At 25.4% G+C, this 20,000-nt stretch overlaps 1 protein-coding gene across 3 annotated transcripts in view; it reads left to right on the top strand.

Annotated features, from left to right (window-relative positions):
• Positions 1-20,000, top strand: part of LOC145260565 (embryonic polarity protein dorsal-like) — a 753,749-nt gene that overhangs the window by 119,889 nt on the left and 613,860 nt on the right. Inside the window, exon 2 of one of the 3 annotated variants that reach the window (XM_080118821.1) lies at positions 18,241-18,325. The exons of the other annotated variants lie outside the window; for them this stretch is intronic. Coding sequence (XP_079974947.1) covers positions 18,241-18,325 — 85 coding nt within the window. The remainder of the gene's footprint in view (positions 1-18,240; positions 18,326-20,000) is intronic. 3 annotated transcript variants of the gene reach the window in all.

Genomic DNA, 20,000 nt, shown 5'->3' with positions numbered 1-20,000 from the left:
AACAAGCATAATATGGCTATAAAAAAGTTCAGAAAGCACGTAAACCGGAAATTGATAGATATTATACTGATACTAAAAGAAAAACAAAGCCGTGCCAATACTTTTGAACAAGGGTTTTTTGCAATTATGTTTGTTGTTCCTTTGTTATTTATTTTTTCTAAAATCCGATTGCTGCATCGGAAAGGCCAGTTAAAAATACATAATATACTTTGTTATTTTCTTTAATTTAATCACTTTTTTAGAATTTATTAGACAAAATTTAACTTTTATTTTACCGTGCCTATAAATATGATCATCACTGTATATATTTTATACATATATATATATTATATATATATACATTATATATATTATACATATATATATTTTATATATATATATATTTTATATGTATATTATACATATATATATTTTATATATATATATTTTATATATATATACATATATATATATTTTATATATATATATTATACATATATATTTTACATATATCTATTTTATTTATATATATATTATAGATATATATTATATTTATATATATAAAATTTATATATATATATATATATATATATTTTGTATATATATATATAAATATATATTTTATATATATATATAAAATTTATATATATATATCTTATATATATATATATTGTATATATATATTATATATGTATATTTTATATATATAGTTTATGTATATATTTTATATATTTTATATATATATTATATATATATTTTATATATTATATATATATATATTGTAAATATATTATGTATATATATTTTATATATATATTTTATATGTATAAATATTTTATATATATACATATCATATATATATATATATATTCTATATATATTATATATATATATTTAAATCATATATATATATTATACGTATATATATATTATATTTATGTATATATGAAATGTATATATATATTTTATATATATATATAATATATATATATATTTTATATATATATAAATTATATATATATATATTATATACATATGTATTTATTTATATATATATATGTGTTTGTATATATGTATTTATATATATTTTTATATATATTTTTTATATCTATATGTATTTAGATATATTTTATATGTATATGTATATATATAATATATATGTATATATATATTATATATATGTATATATATATTTTATACATATGCATATATATATGTATATATATATTTTATATATATGTATATATATTTTATATATATATATGTATATATATATATATTATATATATGTTAATTTTATATACATATATGTATATATATTTTATATATATATATGTATATATATATGTATATATATATTTTATATATATATTTATGTATATATATATTTTATATGTACATGTATATATATATATTTTATATATATATGTATATATATGTTTTATATTGTATGTATATGTATATATTTTATATATGTATATATATATTTTATATATATAAATTATATATATATTTTATATATATATGTATATTTTATATGTATATGTATATTTTATATATATATGTATGTATATATTTTATATATATGTATATTTTATATATAAATATATTTTATACATAATATTTTATATATATATAAATATATCATATGTATAATATATATATTATATATATATATTTTATATTATACATATATATATATTATATATATTTTGTATATATTATATATATATTATATATATATTATTTTATATATATATATATTTTATATATATATATTATTTATATATGTATTTTATATATATCTATATTATATATTTTATACATATATATATTATATATTTATATATATATATTATATATATTATATATATATTATATATATATTATATATATTATATTTGTATTATATATATATATATTATATATATAAAATATATTTTAAATATATATATTATATATATGTATTGTATATTTATATTGTATATATATATTTTATATATATATATATATTATATATATATATTATATGCATATATATATATTCTATATATATTTTTTTTTTTTTACATAGGCGTCAGCACTTACCAAGGTCAATATTATATATAATGATATATATATTATACATTTATATACATTTTTATACATATGTATATATATATTATATATATATGTTACATATGTATATATATTTTATATATACGTATGTATATATATTTTATATCTACATGTATATATATATTTTATATGTATATATATATTTTTTATATGTATATATATTTTATATATATATATGTATATACATTATATATATATATATATATGTATATATATTTTATATATACATTTTATATATATATATGTACTTTATATATACATATGTATATATATTATTCTATATGTATATATATTTTATATATATATATGTATATAAATTGTATATATGTATATATATTTTATATATATCTATATATATTTTATATATATATATACATTTTATATATATATATATATGTTTATATACTTTATATATACATATGTATATATATTATTCTATATGTATATATATGTTATATATATATATGTATATAAATTGTATATATGTATATATATTTTATATATATCTATATATATTTTATATATATGTATATATACATATATATATATATATATATATATTTTATATATATGCATATATATATATACTTTGTATATATACATGTATGTATATATATTTTTTAAATATATGTATATATATATATTAATCATATATATATATATATATATGTATATGTGTATTTTTTGTATATATGTATTTTATATATATATGTATGTTATATATATATTTATGCATATATGTATTTTTATATATCTATATATGTATGTATATATGTATTTTTATATATCTATATATGTATGTATATATGTATTTTATATACATATATGTATGTATATATGTATTTTATATATATATATATATATATGTATGTATATATGTATTTTATATATATATATGTATGTATATATGTATTTTATATATATATATGTATGTATATATGTATTTTATATATATATATGTATGTATATATGTATTTTATATATATATGTATGTATATATGTATTTTATATACATATATGTATGTATATATGTATTTTATATACATATATGTATGTATGTATATATTTTATATATATATATATGTATATATGTATTTTATATACATATATGTATGTATATATGTATTTTATATACATATATGTATGTATGTATATATTTTATATACATATATGTATGTATATATGTATTTTATATACATATATGTATGTATATATGTATTTTATATACATATATGTATGTATATATGTATTTTATATACATATATGTATGTATGTATATATTTTATATACATATATGTATGTATATATGTATTTTATATACATATATGTATGTATGTATATATTTTATATACATATATGTATGTATATATGTATTTTATATAAATATATGTATAGATGTATTTTATATATATATATATATGTATATATGTATTTTATATATATATATGTATGTATGTATTTTATTTACATATATGTGTATGTATATATGTATCTTATATATATGTATGTATATATGTATATGGATATTGTGTATATATATATTGTATATAATTATCATATATATATATATTATATATATATATATATATATATGTATATTGGGTACGCGGTTAACCTTCTACCTCAGGGAGATGAACGCTCCTGCCTTGCATAGTTTCAGGTCACCCTTGGGCAAGGGGTAGTACCTGTTAGCCTCCATTTCAAGTTCTGGAGGGTTACTATATTGTGAGATCTAGGGATATATATATATATATATATATATATATATATATATATATATATATATATACATATATATATATATACACATATGCATGTTTTCTTGCCTATGTGTGTTTGTGTGTCCAGCTGCCAGAGAGGAAAAACTCTGTGATGATAAAACATGCACACTGTGCGACTGCTTAGTCATCTCATATTTCAGTTTGTCACTGTGCAACCAGTTGTAGGGTGCGAGAGCGTACAATATGTGTAGCACAAGCATGTTATGTCGCGATCTTTATGTGCAGATATCTTTCAAAGAAAAAAAAAAAAAAAAAAGTCGTATGGCGATAGGTGAGTGGCGACGTGCACAGGCTTAGCGGGCTGGAAGTGCATAGTTGCAAATTTGCACATAGGCGGCCAGTGATTTATCTAACATTGTCGACTAAATCGCTTACAGGGGGTAAGCAACTTCGGTGGATGATCTGGCGGCTGAGCAGCCTTTTCTTTGGATACACTGCTCACCCATGCATTTGGGAAGTGTCTAGAAAAGGTGACCTATAAATTGTCTACCCTTTTATTAGCTGGTCGGCTTCTTGCGGTCGGCGGCTGCTCTATATTCGCAGGAGAAACAATAATAAACAAGGAAAATCCAAATTTTATCAGGAGAAGAATAACCTAACTGTTACTACGTGAAATGTGAAAACTTTGCTAGATGTCCTGGATAATGAAAGACCTGAGCGTAGGACAGCTATTGTTGCAAGAGAGCTCGCTAGGTACAGCATAGACATTGCGGCATTGTCTGAAACACAATATGTTTTTGACTCCTAACTGAGATAGGAGCCGAATGGATTCGCACACCATTTTTATAACCATTGGCTGTGCTAAAACAACCAATGAAAACGTTTGAAAATTATTTTGAAAATTGTCGAATTTTGGATTCAATCAGTTCGCCGTTTACTACGTATCTCAGAACTTAACAGGTTAACTATGCCACGGACTGCATTTGATTCTTGGCTGCCATCTTGGTTACTGATCTGAAATACGCCGCCATCTTTGTTCAACACAATGTCACAAAACCTACCAGTGTATGTATACGTATATTGTGTATATATATATATATTGTGTATATATATACATTGTATATATATATATATTGTGTATATATATATATGTTGTGTGTATATATATATATATATTGTGTATATATAAATATATATCGTGTATATATTTACATATTGTGTATGTATATATATATATATATATTGTATGTATATATATATCTATATATATATATTGTTTAGGTATATATATATATAGTGTGTATACATATATATAGTGTATATGTATTGTGTGTGTATAAATATATATATATATATATATTGTGTGTATATATAAATATATTGTTTGTATATTCATATATATTGTGTGTATATATATATTGTGTATATATTTAAATATATATCTATATATTGTGTATATCTATATATCTATATATATTGTGTATATATATATGTATATATATATTGGGTATATATACATATATTGGGTATATATATATTGGATATATATATACATGTATTGTATAAATATATATTGGGTATATATACATATATTGTGTGTATATATATTGGGTATATATACATATATTGTGTATATATGTGTAAATATATATATATATATATTTTGTGTGTATATATGTGTAAATATATATATATATATATTTTGTGTGTATATATATGTATATATATATTGTGTGTATATATATGTATATATATTTTTTTTGTGTATATATATATATGTATATATATATATATATATATGTATATATATATTTTGTGTGTATATATATGTATATATATATATTTAGTGTGTATATATATGTATATATATATTTTGTGTGTATGTATATGTATATATATATTTTGTGTGTATGTATATGCATATATTTTGTGTGTATATATATGCATATATATATTTGGGTGTATATATATGTATATATATATTTAGTGTGTATATATATGTATATATATATTTTGTGTGTATGTATATGTATATATATATTTTGTGTGTATGTATATGCATATATTTTGTGTGTATATATATGCATATATATATTTTGTGTGTATATATATGGATATATACATTTTGTGTGTATATATATGCATATATATATTTTGTGTGTATATATATATGCATATATATATTTTAAGTGTATATATATATGTATATATATATTTTGTGTGTATATATATGTATATATATATTTTTTGTGTGTATGTATATGAATATATATATTTTGTGTGTATATATATATATTTATGTATATATATATATTTTGTATATATAGACGCACACATATTCGTCCTTTCCCGACATGGGTTGGATTTAAAAAACTATCCTTTTTCGCACGATCTATGACTTTTTCTTTTATCACATTTTTATTTCAATTATCCTGAAGATGTCCTCTGAAACAAGGACGAAACGTTGATTTTTTAATAATTTCATTCGGTTTTTTCTATTTTTTCTTTAAACATATATTTTGTGTTTATATATATATATATGCATATATATATTGTGTGTACATATATATGTATATATATTTTTGTGTGTATATATATATACATATATATATATTGAGTATGTATATATGTATATATATATTTGTATATATATATATATATATATTTTGAGTATGTATATATGTATATATATATATTTGTGTATGTATATATGTATATATATATGTTTTGAGTATGTATATATGTATATATATATGTTGTGTATATATATGTTTTGAGTATGTATATATATATATGTATATATATTGTATATATATATAAATATATATTTCGAGTATATATGTATGTATATATATATATATTGTGTATGTATATATTTTGAGTATGTATATATGTATATATATTGTGTATATATATGTATATATATATTGTGTATATATATATTTTTTTGAGTATGTATATATGTATGTATATATATATATTGTGTATATACATATATATATATTGAGTACGTATGTATATATATATATGTATATATATGTACATATGTATTTTGTGTGTACATATATATGTATATATATTGTGTGTATATGTATATATATGTATATATTTTGTGTGTATATGTATGTATATATTTTGTATATATATGTATGTATATATTTTGTGTATATGTATATATATATAGTGTGTATACGTACATATATATATGTATATATATATTTTGTGTATATGTATATATATATGGATATATATATGTTGTGTATATATATGGATATATATATGTTGTGTATATATATGAATATATATATATATATGTTGTGTATATATATGAATATATATATATATATATATATTGTGCATGTATATATGTATATATATGTTATGTATATATATGTATATATATTGTGTATATATGTATAGACCTATATATTGTATGTATATGTGTATATACCTGTATATTGTGTGTATATATATATTGTGTATATATATATATATATGTATATATTGTGTGTATATATATATACATATGTATATGCATATATTGTGTGTGTATATATGTATATTTATTTTGTGTGTATGCATATATTTATATTGTGTCTGTGCGTATATATTGCGGGTGTATATGCATATATATACATTGTGGGTATATTTATATATAAATATTGTGTATATATATAAATATATATATATGTGTGTGTATATATATATATATGTATGTGTATATATATATGTGTGTGTGTTTATATATTTGGGGTGTATATATATGTATATATATATATATATATTGTGGGTGTATATATATATAAATATTGTGTGTGTATATATATATATATATATATATATATTTGGTATATATACATAGATTTGTGTATATATACATATATTAGGTATATATATATTGGGTATATATACATATATTGTGTATATATATATATATATATATATATTGGGTATATATACATATTTTGTGTATATATATATTTGGTATGTATATATATATTGTGTGTATATATATTGAGTATATATACATATATTGTGTATATATGTGTAAATATATATATATTTTTGTGTATATATGTTCAAATATATATATATATATTTTGTGTGTATATATATGTATATATATAATTTGTGTATATATATATGTATATATATAATTTGTGTATATATATATGTATATATATAATGTGTGTATATATATATGTATATATATATTTTGTGTATATATATATGTATATAAACATATGGTGTTTATATATATATGTATATATATATGTTTTGTGTGTATATATATATGTATATATATATTTTGTGTGTATATATATATGCATATATATATTTTGTGAGTGTATATATATATGCATATATATATTTTAGTGTATATATATGTATGTATATGTATATATATATTTCGTGTGTATATATGTGCATATATATATTTTGAGAATATATATATGTAGATATATATTTTTTGCTTGTATATATATATATGCATATATATATTTTGTGTACATATATATGTATATATATATTTGTGTTTGTGTATATATATATATATATATATATTGAGTATGTATATATATATATATATATATTTGTATAAATATTTTTTTTGAGTATGTATATATGTATATATATAGTGTGTATGTATATATATATATATATATTTTGTGTATATATGTTTTGAGTATGTATATATGTATATATATATTGTGTATATATATGTTTTGAGTATGTATATATGTATGTATGTATATATATATATAAATATATATATATATATTGTACATATATATATTTTGAGTATGTATGTATGTATGTATATATATATTGTATATATATATATATATATTGAGTATTCTATATGTATGTATATATATATTGTGTATGTATATATATATATATTGTGTATGTATATATATATATATATATATTGTATATATATATATATATATTGTATATATATATATATATTGTGTATGTATATATATATATTGAGTATATATATGTATATATATATTGTATATATATGTATATATATAGTTATATATATTGTATATTTTTTTTAGTATGTATATATGTATGTATATATATTGTATATGTATATTGAGTATGTATATATGTTTATATGTATATATATATATTTTGTGTATATACATATATATATGTTCATACATATTTTGTGTGTACATGTATATGTATATATATATATATTGTGTGTATATGTATGTATATGTATATATTTTGTGTGTATATACATGTATATATTTTGTGTATATATATATGTATATATATATTTTGTTTATATGTATATATGTATATATATTGTGTATATGTACATATATATATGTATATATATATTTTGTGTATATGTACATATATATGTATATATATATATATTTTTTGTATATGTATATATATATATGTATATATATGTATATATTTTGTGCATATATATATAGGTATATATATATATTTTGTGTATATGTATATGTATATGTTGTGTATATATATGTATATATATTGTGTATATGTGCATAGACCTATATATTGTATGTATATATGTATATACATGTATATTGTGTGTATATATATATTGTGTATATTTATATGTATATATTGTGTGTGTATATATATATATATATACATATGTATATGCATATATTGTGTGTATATATATATGCATATATGTATATATGTATATATTTTTTGTGTGTGGGTATGTATATATGTATATTGTGTCTGCATATATATATATATTGTAGGTGTATATATATATAAATATTGTGTATATATATATATATATAAATATATATATATATGTGTGTGTGTTTATATATATATGTATGTGTGTATATCTATGTGTGTGTGTTTATATAGCGTGGGTGTATATATATATGTATATATATATATATATATATATATATATTGTGGGTGTATATATATATATATATATATATATATATAGACATAAATATTGTGTGTATGTATATATATATATTTATATATATATATATATATATATATATATATATATATATATATATATATATATATACTAGCTGGACCCTGCCACGCATTGCTGTGGCTCAAATGTGCGCAATGGGAAAAGTTCCAAAATTAGAAAAAGCATGTTTCTCATGGGTGGAATTTTCCATTTCGTGTGGGTACACAGTTTGTGTTGTTCCATTTGTTTTTAGCTGATGTAGAGATTTTCTGGTTTGCTGACTCTTGAATACGTAACATAAATTACCCATATGAAAAAACAGTCAATGTGTTAATGTAAGCCACACAATTGTAAAGCTTGTTCCCTGTGCTTTGTTGATGGTTATTCCAAACGACAATAAAATTGGAAAGTGCAATTTCCTAAAGTGTAATGATGTATTCGGTGGAATCATAGGAATGCATGGAATGAAGATATATTCATCTGTAAAAAGTCCTGTTATGATTGTTGTTTCTATGATATTGTTTGTTAATTTTTTTACAGCAAGCCATGTGCCTTTTCAAAGCTTGGATTTGTTTATATTTCACAACATGATAATTAGTTCACCAAATTTCAGTTGCAATACATGCGGTGGCATCCTGGGAAAATGTAGCTGTTGGATAATTAACCGTTTTATCCGCTGGCACAAGTGTCGATGGATTTGTATTTGACTACCTCACTTGGAATTTTACATTGAATAATAGCGTGAAGTTCATGGGCGTCTTTGTATTGACCTGCAAGAATAGCTCATTCACTCAGTCAAGTGGAATTCTTATATTTTGAATATCTGCAAAAACCTTTTAAACTAACTCTTTTGATGCAATAAAATTACAGAAGTTAAAAGTCAAAGAATTTTGCCCTTGTCTCTGATCAGCTGGCACTTTTTCGTGCCCAATTTCCCACAAGTGATGCAAAAATTTATGTGCGGACCGAACAGTCTGCAACTGAATATGCATATTTTGAGTTAAGTTTAATGTCTTCACATAGCACAAAAAAGTAGAGTATTTGAGGCAAGCATTTATTTCATCTGCTGGTGTTAATTGAAGAATAACAGGTAACATTTGTCTGAAATCTCTTGCAAGCAATATTACTGCATTCCCAAATGGTCTGACATTGCCACGCAAATCTTGCAAGGATCGACCAAGAGCCTCAAGTGATTTTTTGGATACCATTGTGCATTCATCCTAAACAATAAGTTTGCATTTCTGCAATATTTTCCCCCATATTGGATGTTTTGGAGATGTCGAACATGAGATTTTTGAAAAATTGAATGTTTCAAAGTAGAATAAATAATTCTACTTGGCAGCAAGGTCGCAGGTATTCCTCATGCAGCAAGGGCTAAGGCTATGTCATTTTGTTACGAATGGCTGCCAAAATCAATTTAATTAGAAAGGTTTTACCAGTTACTTCTTGTGCTGTTCAAGGTAGCAGTAATTTCCAAATAACTTCTATTCTCACAGTCAGTAAATTAGGTGACTAAAATCGGGTTTATCCATGTTGTGACAATGCCTTATTCACTGTAATTAATTTAGGAGACTAAAATAGGATGAGGGATTAGAGATGGACAGATAGAAAGGAAGATATATAGAAAGAAAAGAGAAAGTGAGAGGAAAATAGAGAAAGAGAGGAAGATAGAGACAGATAAAGGGATTGATAGATAGACAGAGAGAGGGGAGAGTTAGAAACAGAGAGGGTGAGACAGAAGAAAGGAGAGAGATAGAGGGAGTTAGAGAGAGAAAGGGGTTCAAAGAGAGTTTGAGAGAGTGATATAGAGAGAAAGATAGATTGAGAGAGGGAGAGATGGATAGAGAGAGATATTAAGAGAGGAAGAGAGAGGGAGGAGAGAAACAGAAGGTGAACTACACTTCAGTTTTTCTCCTCGTTCAGTGGAGAAGAAATCTTTCGAGACTGAGGCAATTTTAATTTTTTGTTACCATCCAGAGTACCCTTTTTTTTGTGGAGGGGGGGGGGAGCTAGACTTTCCACACATTAGAAACCGACCGGGTTATCTATTCTTTCACCCAACAAATTAATAAAAGAAAAAGATATTGTAAAATTGGAATATAGTGTGAAAATACTATTTTAAAAAATAGCACGATAACATAAGTGCATAAGTGCCACTTTAGGTACTCCTTGGGTGTTGAGTTCCATAGCGACCAGCATAATTATTTAATGGTCGCTCCCGTATCCCCCCACCCCAGTCAAGGCTAATGCATGCGCACGTAACATTTTTTTATTTACTGACGTAGGCATAGTAACTAAACGATTTATTGATAATTTCGTAACCCTTAAACGCATGCTGGAAGATTTAAATTGGTTCATTATTGTTGTAATGAAAAAAAAAAGTTTCAGTCAACACAAAACCAAAAACACATATTAATGATAAATGATTTATTATTCTATTCATTGAAATTTATCAATTTTTAAATAAAAAAGTTAAAAAAAAGTTAATAAAAAAATAGTTGCTTATATGCGCATGTAAAAATGTTTGTAAAAATGAGAAATTATTTTAATCATTTAAAAAACTCGGTATTTTTTTTTTTTTTAGATTAGGTCCACCTTATAATCACCCCCAACCTCCTCATCTTAAGAACAGCTTCCGGAATAAACACCATTTTTGGAGGGGAGGGGGTGAAAAAATATTTGCAAAATATAACTGATATCTGTTGTCAGCATACCCACCCGAAAATACTATTTTAAAAAAAAAAAAAAAAAAAAAAAAGGAGGGGTTTGGTGCCCGTTGCAGAGAAGTAGATTTATTTATCAATAAAAGTCATTTAAAAAAAAAAATTGTGGAGGTGGACCTAAATATAAATATTTACCCAAAAAATTATCCACTCATGTAAATTAAAAATGTCTGTAAAAGTGAGAAATTATCAATACATGGTTTAGTTATTCTTTTTTTAATATTCATGAAAACCTAAGTAAATACATGAATTACAAATGTTTGTAAAAGTGAGAAATTATTAACAAATGTTTAGTAACTTTTTTCTTTTAATATTCATAAAGAGTAAAACTTTTTTCCAATATTCATGAAAAGAGTTAAGCCAACATAAATAAATAAATCTTTGTAAAAGTGACAAATTCAGGTTTAGTTACTTTTTTATTCATGAAAAGAGTTAAGTCAACGTAAATAAATAATGTTTGTAAAAGTGCGAAAGGCAACGTAAGGAAATAAATTATAAATGTTACGTGCACATGTGTTAGCCTTGACTAAGGGGGGGGTAAGGGAGTAACCATTAAATAATTCTGCTGGTTGCCAGGGAACTCAACGCCCAAGGAGTCCCTTACTTTATTTTAAATATTTATTTTCCAAAGCACTGTTTGAATCAATCAACAATAAATAAAATGGTGCTTCTACCCTTTATTGCCAAAATTGGAGACGCCATTTTTTTTCACGCACTTGCTATCCAAATCTAGGTGAGACATCATTATATGGTCAAACGTTTGCTTCCGGAAAGGGAAAGAATAAATTTACCAAAATTAACATTTATTACTTCCGGAAACGTTAAATTAAACTAAAATTATCGTTTATTACTTTCAGAAACTTGGTAAACCGATATTACAGGAGAAAATTGATATATCCTGCGGTGGGTGGCCGTAATAAAAGGATATTCAAGAAAAGTATTCCACAAGGAAAATAAATGGATAAAGAGGTTCTGAAGTAATAAAGAATTAGAGAAGTTTATTGAGAATATTTACAGAGACAGCATGTTACGTTTTAAGTGTTCCCGCCCAGGGAAGGCTCTCACAACCGGTGACCGGTGATAACGTTCTTTCGATAAAAAGTTCCGGCGGTGAATTGCTCATCTCGCCATAACACCTCCCCCTAAGACAATTTCTCCCTAGAGAATTTGGCTTAATATCGTTTGCTTTTTGGCTTGGGGCTCAGCCGATTAACTTTTCTTTTCACCCTTGTACTTTTTCTCCTCAATATCGTTTGAGTGGGTGGAGTTGGTGGAGAAACTGGAGTAAGTTATGTTAAGGGTTGGGGAATATTAAAAGAATCATACAAAACCTCTAGGGGCAGGTCATTTTCTTCTGCCTGTTTGTAGTCATCAGTGTGTCGAGGTCTTAGCTGATTTATATGCCTGCGACAGTCGAATTTATTACTTCTTACAGAATATAGCATGTGTCCGATTCTTTTCATGATAATCCCCTCCTCTCAAAAATTTTTTCCACTCCTGTAATTCAGGAAGAATATTCTGTCACCAGGTTTGTAAAACCTTGTTGGAAAATTTTCTTTTGTTGTTGTTACTCTGGTTGCACTTGGTAAAATTCTGTCAAATACAGATCTGATTTTCCGTGCAAACATCAGTTCGGCTGGTGACGAACCGGTATCAGTGTTTGGGTTCGGAATTATCCTGTACACCGATAAAAATTGTTCTAAGATTCTTCTCGTCAGTGTCCATGCCTTGGTTTTTCTTCAAGGCTCTTTTGAATGTATCGACGAACCTCTCTGCTAGGCCATTTGACCTTGGGTGGTAGATTGCCATTGTTAAATGTTCAATGGCTAGAGCCTTGCAGAATTCTTCAAATTCTTTGCTGGTAAATTGGGTGTCGTTGTCGCTGACAATAGTTTTAGGCACTCCAAAACGACTGAAGAGAACTCTTAGTGCATCTATTGTACTCATCGAAGTAGGGTGTTTGTATTTAAACACTTCTGGCCATTTTGTGAAACTGTCGACGACCACTAAGACATAATGTCCATTTAAAGGACCTGCATAATCGATATGTAACCAAGTCCATGGAATATCAGTCTTTGGCCATGGTTGTATCTGCACAGGTGGTGCCTTTGCTGCTAGCTGACACCCTCGACACTCTCTTACGAGTTTTTCAATGTCCTGGTCCATCCTAGGCCAATATGTATATCCACGCATTAAAGCTTTCATTCTCGACATGCCTGGATGACCACTATGAAATTCTTTTAAAATTATTCTCTGAAGTGTAGTCAGTATGACGACTCTGTCTGCGTACATAAAGGTTTGGGCACAAATGGAAAATGGTAAAATTTTAGGGTCTTTCTTTGATTTTCCATTTAGTTGCACCAACTTTTTCATTTTCACAATATAATCATCCTTTTCCGCTGCCTTATTTATTTCGTCTAGAGTCACTGGTAACTCTCTGATTGTGTTGCACAGTAATCCGGAGAGTTCTTTTTCCTCTGTCAATGCAGCTATTACTGTGTCTTCCAAAGGTTCAGCACACTTTTGGATGAGCCTGGACAGTCCATCTGCATGCCCGATATTTTTGGATGAAATGTACTCCATTTTAAAGTTATAATTTAGTAGAATTATGCTCCATCGTTGGAGTCTGTTCGCAGTGTGCGTAGGTATGCCTTTTTTAGAGCCAAAAATAGTCAATAAGGGTTTGTGGTCGGTTTGCAAAGTAAACATCCTTCCATGAATAAATTTATGGAATTTTTTAATGGCATAAATAATCGCCAAGCTTTCTTTTTCAATTTGAGAATAGTTTCTTTCAGCCGGCAAAAGTGATCTGGATGCATGGGCTATTGGCTTTGTTGATCCATCTTCAAATTTATGGAGAAGAACTGCTCCTACTCCGTAGTCACTTGCATCTGATGCAACAATCAATTCTTTCTGTCGATCAAAATGTGCTAGAGCTAAATCTGATAGCAGGCATTTCTAAATATCTTCAAACGCATTTTGGCATTCTTTTGACCAAATCCACTTTTGTCCTTTTTTAACAAATCATTCAATGGTGCTCTCAACTTATGCATGTTTGGAATATAAATAGCATAATATTGAGCCAAACCCAAAAAAGATTGTAACTGGGCAACATTATTGGGTGCTGGCATCCTCTCGATTGCTTCTGTTCTCTGAGGATCTGGTCTTCTGCCTTGGCTGTCGATAATTTGACCAAGATATTGTATCTGTTTTAAAAAAAATTCACATTTTTCGGCACTTAACTTGAAACCAAATTCCTCAATTCTTTGGAAAACTGCTCTGATGTGTTCCTTATGTTCCTGTACATTTTTACTTTTGACAAGGATGTCATCCAAATATGCGGTTGCAACATCTAAATCAGCAAGCATTGTATCCATTATTTGCTGAAATAGTGCTGGGGCCACTTTTAATCCAAAAGGAAGTCTTTTTAGTTGGAAAAGTCCTAGATGTGTATTGATACACAAATACTTAGAACATTCTTCACTGACTTTTACCTGAAGGTAAGCTTCCGATAAGTCGATTTGGGAGAAAATTCTACCTCCATTCAGCTTTGTAAAAATGTCTTCAGGAGATGGAAGTGGATAATTATGATCCATCAGACAGTCATTAAGGCCTGTAGAAAAATCGGCACATACCCGAATCTTCTTATTTTTCTTTTTAACATACACAGTGGGGCTCGCCCACTCAGAATAGTCAACTTTTTCGACTACACCATTCTTCTGTAGTCTTTTTAGTTCAATTTCAATATCTTCTTTTGAAGAAAAAGGCATATTTCTCTTTGGTCTAAAAACAGGTTTCACATTCTGTTTTAATTCAAAATTTACTTCAGGTTTGGTGCACACTCCTAATCCCTCTGAAAAAACTTTGGGGAATTCACTTTTTAACACTGCCAGAAAATGGTCATTTTGTTTGGAATTTTTCTTTTCCAACGCTCTTACATTATTGCAAAATGAATTTATGGGTAGCTCCTATAAATCAAACAAAACAATTCAATCAATTCCAAAAAGGCAAGAATTTATTCCTGGAACAACTGAAAGGTTTGAGGAAAAAGTTTTCGATCCAAGAGAAACACGGCAATTAAATTCTCCCATGAATTTTAATTGCTCTCCGGAAACACCTTTTGCAATTTTTTGTGTTTTTCTCAGTTTTGGACCACCAATTCTCTTCCAGGTCACTTCGTCGATAATTGATATGTCGCTACCTGTGTCTAAAAGTAGATTATCTGAGTGACCATTTATTTGTGTGTGAACGAATTTCCGTTTCCCTCCTTGTTTTATTTTTTCTTTGGACAAGACCACATTTACTTTTGGCTTCCATTTCCGCCTTTTGTCTTGCTTAGTTCGGCAGTGGGATGCCCGGTGTCCCACTAGGCCACATTTGGTACAACGTTGGTCTTTATAAAGGTAGTTTTTTCTTAAGTGCGGACCCGCACAACTCCAACATTCAAAACTTTTCCCTTTGTCTTTTGGAAATGTCTTCTGTTTTACTACCTGGACTTGGGATGTGACTTTTCCCTCTATCCTCGTAGTGTCCCTTTTTACATTTATCAATTTTTGACATTCTTCTGTCACTTTTAGCAAGTTCATTTCCGGGTCTTGTTCCATGATTGATAATATCCTTGACCTTAAATCCTTGTCCTTTGGTGCTGTCAGTCCCTGGACAAATATGTAGCACTTAAACATGTCCACTGATAAATCCTTTAATTTAAACAGTTCACACTGGGCGTTGACTTTGCCCGCATATGTGACAATGTCATCAGTTTCGTCTTTTGACATATTTAAATACCTATACCGTGTATGAAAAAGACTATCTCTTTCACCGAATATAACACACAAAATTTTCACCGTTTCAGAAAAAGCGATCTCTCCTGGTTTTTTAGGCACTACACTTCTCTCATCGTTTTGTAAATATCGTTTCAAACCTACGATAATAGGCTGGAAAAGTGTCACCTTTTTCTGGGTCATATTTAAACTCTGAAAGTGAGTTCGCTATACCCTCATCCGAAAAAAATCTGGATGCACCCTCCTTAGATTTTTCTGACAAAATTGTTTCACAAAATAAGCGATTATCCGTCGTTTGTTGTATTACAAGAGTTTCGAAACGTTCTTGTTGAATTAGCATTTGTTTTTGAAAATCCATTTGGGCTTTTTGTTGAGCGATTAAACTCTCAGTTAACGTTTTCGTCAACGTCGCTATTTGTTCCAATGTCATTTTCTTTTTTAAATGTATTAATAGCAAGTTAACGTATACCACAGAGAAAAAAAAGAAATATTGTTCAAAAACAAGATGCTTATTTTCACAGAAAATCGTCAACACATAGGAAAGTTCTGAAAAAAAAAAAAATCACTGTTAAAATAACACTTGACAAAATTTCAAGAGACTCTTTTTTCGTCTACTTCAGCAGACACACGTAAACTTCTTTTAAAAAATTTTCTTTATTAAATAAACACAGATTCCTCAGTATTGTTCATTTGTTGTTTTTTATCGTATTAACCAAATACAAAAAACACGTCCGTTAATCATGAAGAAAGTCACAATTTACACACCCACACACGTTATATAGCATCAACTCTTTGGGAGTTTAAAAAGAGAAAAACTCGTCAATAATATAAAAATTATTTTTTACTTGCGTAAATTTGTGGCAGACACCAGTCTTTCGCTTTCTAAGAAGCTTTTTCTTCAATTAAAAGTGAACTTTGTGAACAACAATTTTCAGAATGTTCTCGGTTACCACGTGTTTTTTTTTTTTTAGATGAATTTACAGTTCATATCTCATCTTCGTCGCCAGTTGATATATCCTGTGGTGGGTGGCCGTAATAAAAGGATATTCAAGAAAGGTATTCCACAAGGAAAATAAATGGATAAAGAGGTTCTGAAGTAATAAAGAAATAGAGAAGTTTATTGAGAATATTTACAGAGACAGCATGTTACGTTTTTTAAGTGTTCCCGCCCAACCGGTGATAACGTTCTTTCGATAAAAAGTTCCGGCGGTGAATTGCTCATCTCGCCATAACAAAAATGAATCTTGACAATTCAAAAGAATGTTTAAAATTATTTATTTGTTCGAAAAAAACAAAAAAATTAAACTTCCAGAAAGAACTATGAAAAAAAGTAAATAAAGAAAGTGAAAAATAATAATAATTGTTTAATTGGAAATGTTTCGATTTAATTAATGAGAACAGGAAAGTTTTTCATGGAACATTTTTTTTTTATTAAAAACAGAAAATTGAAATGACATATTCATAATAGTTTAAACTGGGCGAGCGCCATTTGAAAACCAAAACATGTATTAGTTTTTTTTTTGTTTCTTTATTTTTTCGTTTGTGTGTGTGTGTGTGTGTGTCTTTTGTTTTGTTTTTTCGAACAAATAAATAATTTTATACATTTTTTTTTTAATTAAAGCAACTTTGAAAGGCCAACAACAAATTAATTTAAATGATTGTTTTGTTTTTTTTTAACGGAAAAGTGGGTTGTTATTTTTTTTACTGGGAATCAAAATATAATTGTAAAAATAATGATTGAAAAGGTTGCTTAAAAATACATCATTTTAAGAAAACAATTTTGAAATGAAAGCAACATTGGACTTTTATAAAATAGTTTTTTTTTTTTTTTTTCAAACAAATAAATAATTTTAAACATTCTTTTGACTTGTCAAGATTTTTTTTTCAAATAAATAAATTTCAAGCAATTTTTGCAATAAATAATAAATAGCAACTTCGTTAATTTTACGACTCGCCCCAGCATATTATAAACACCCTAACCTCCCCATGTTAAAACGGCTCTCTGAATGAACACCCCAACCTCCCCATGTTAAGAACGGCTTTTGAGGTTTCTGGAAGGGCGTGTTTAATTTGAAAGCCGTTTTTAACATGGGGAGGTTAGGGTGTTTATAATACGCTGAGGCATGTCATAAAAATGAAACAGTTTAAAACAAACTTTTTTATGTAAACAATGCCGTGAAAGAAACTAAACAAAACGTAATGTTTGATGAGTGAAAAGCCTTAAGATAAACAAAGGATTTAAAATCAAAAAGATTGGTAAGATACATGAATGTATTTAAATTTAAAAAATAGGAGGTTTTGGGGGGGGGGTTGTGCTAATGCAGAGAGTGATCTGCGCTAGTTTTAAATCGTATTTCCACGTTTAATTAAAGTTTTATATGTTTATTCAATTGTAAGGTTAAAGTACAGAATAGGTACAAAACATCCTCCCCTCCCCATGTTAAGAATGGCTTTTTAAATAATAACGTTATTATTTCAGCATGGATCACTCTCTGCATGAGTACCTTTTTTTTTTTTACTTATCTTGTACTTCGAGAGTAGTTGAAATGAAAGTTACCGGAAATAAAATCGGGCAGTCTCGCAGAAATGACTTACAACAAATATTTTTATTTGAATTAATATTTTTATAATTCGCAACGTTAAATTATTTTAATAACATGCAAATATTCCTTGATTTTACAGATAGATTTTCTGAAAATTTCAAATAAATTGGTAATGTAGAAATATGGTT

The sequence above is a fragment of the Euprymna scolopes genome, chromosome 36 (assembly GCF_053919585.1).
Source record: "Euprymna scolopes isolate OS-2025 chromosome 36, ASM5391958v1, whole genome shotgun sequence".
In the NCBI taxonomy this organism is placed as follows: Eukaryota; Metazoa; Mollusca; class Cephalopoda; order Sepiida; family Sepiolidae; genus Euprymna; species Euprymna scolopes.
This window is presented reverse-complemented; position numbering and strand designations above follow the sequence as displayed.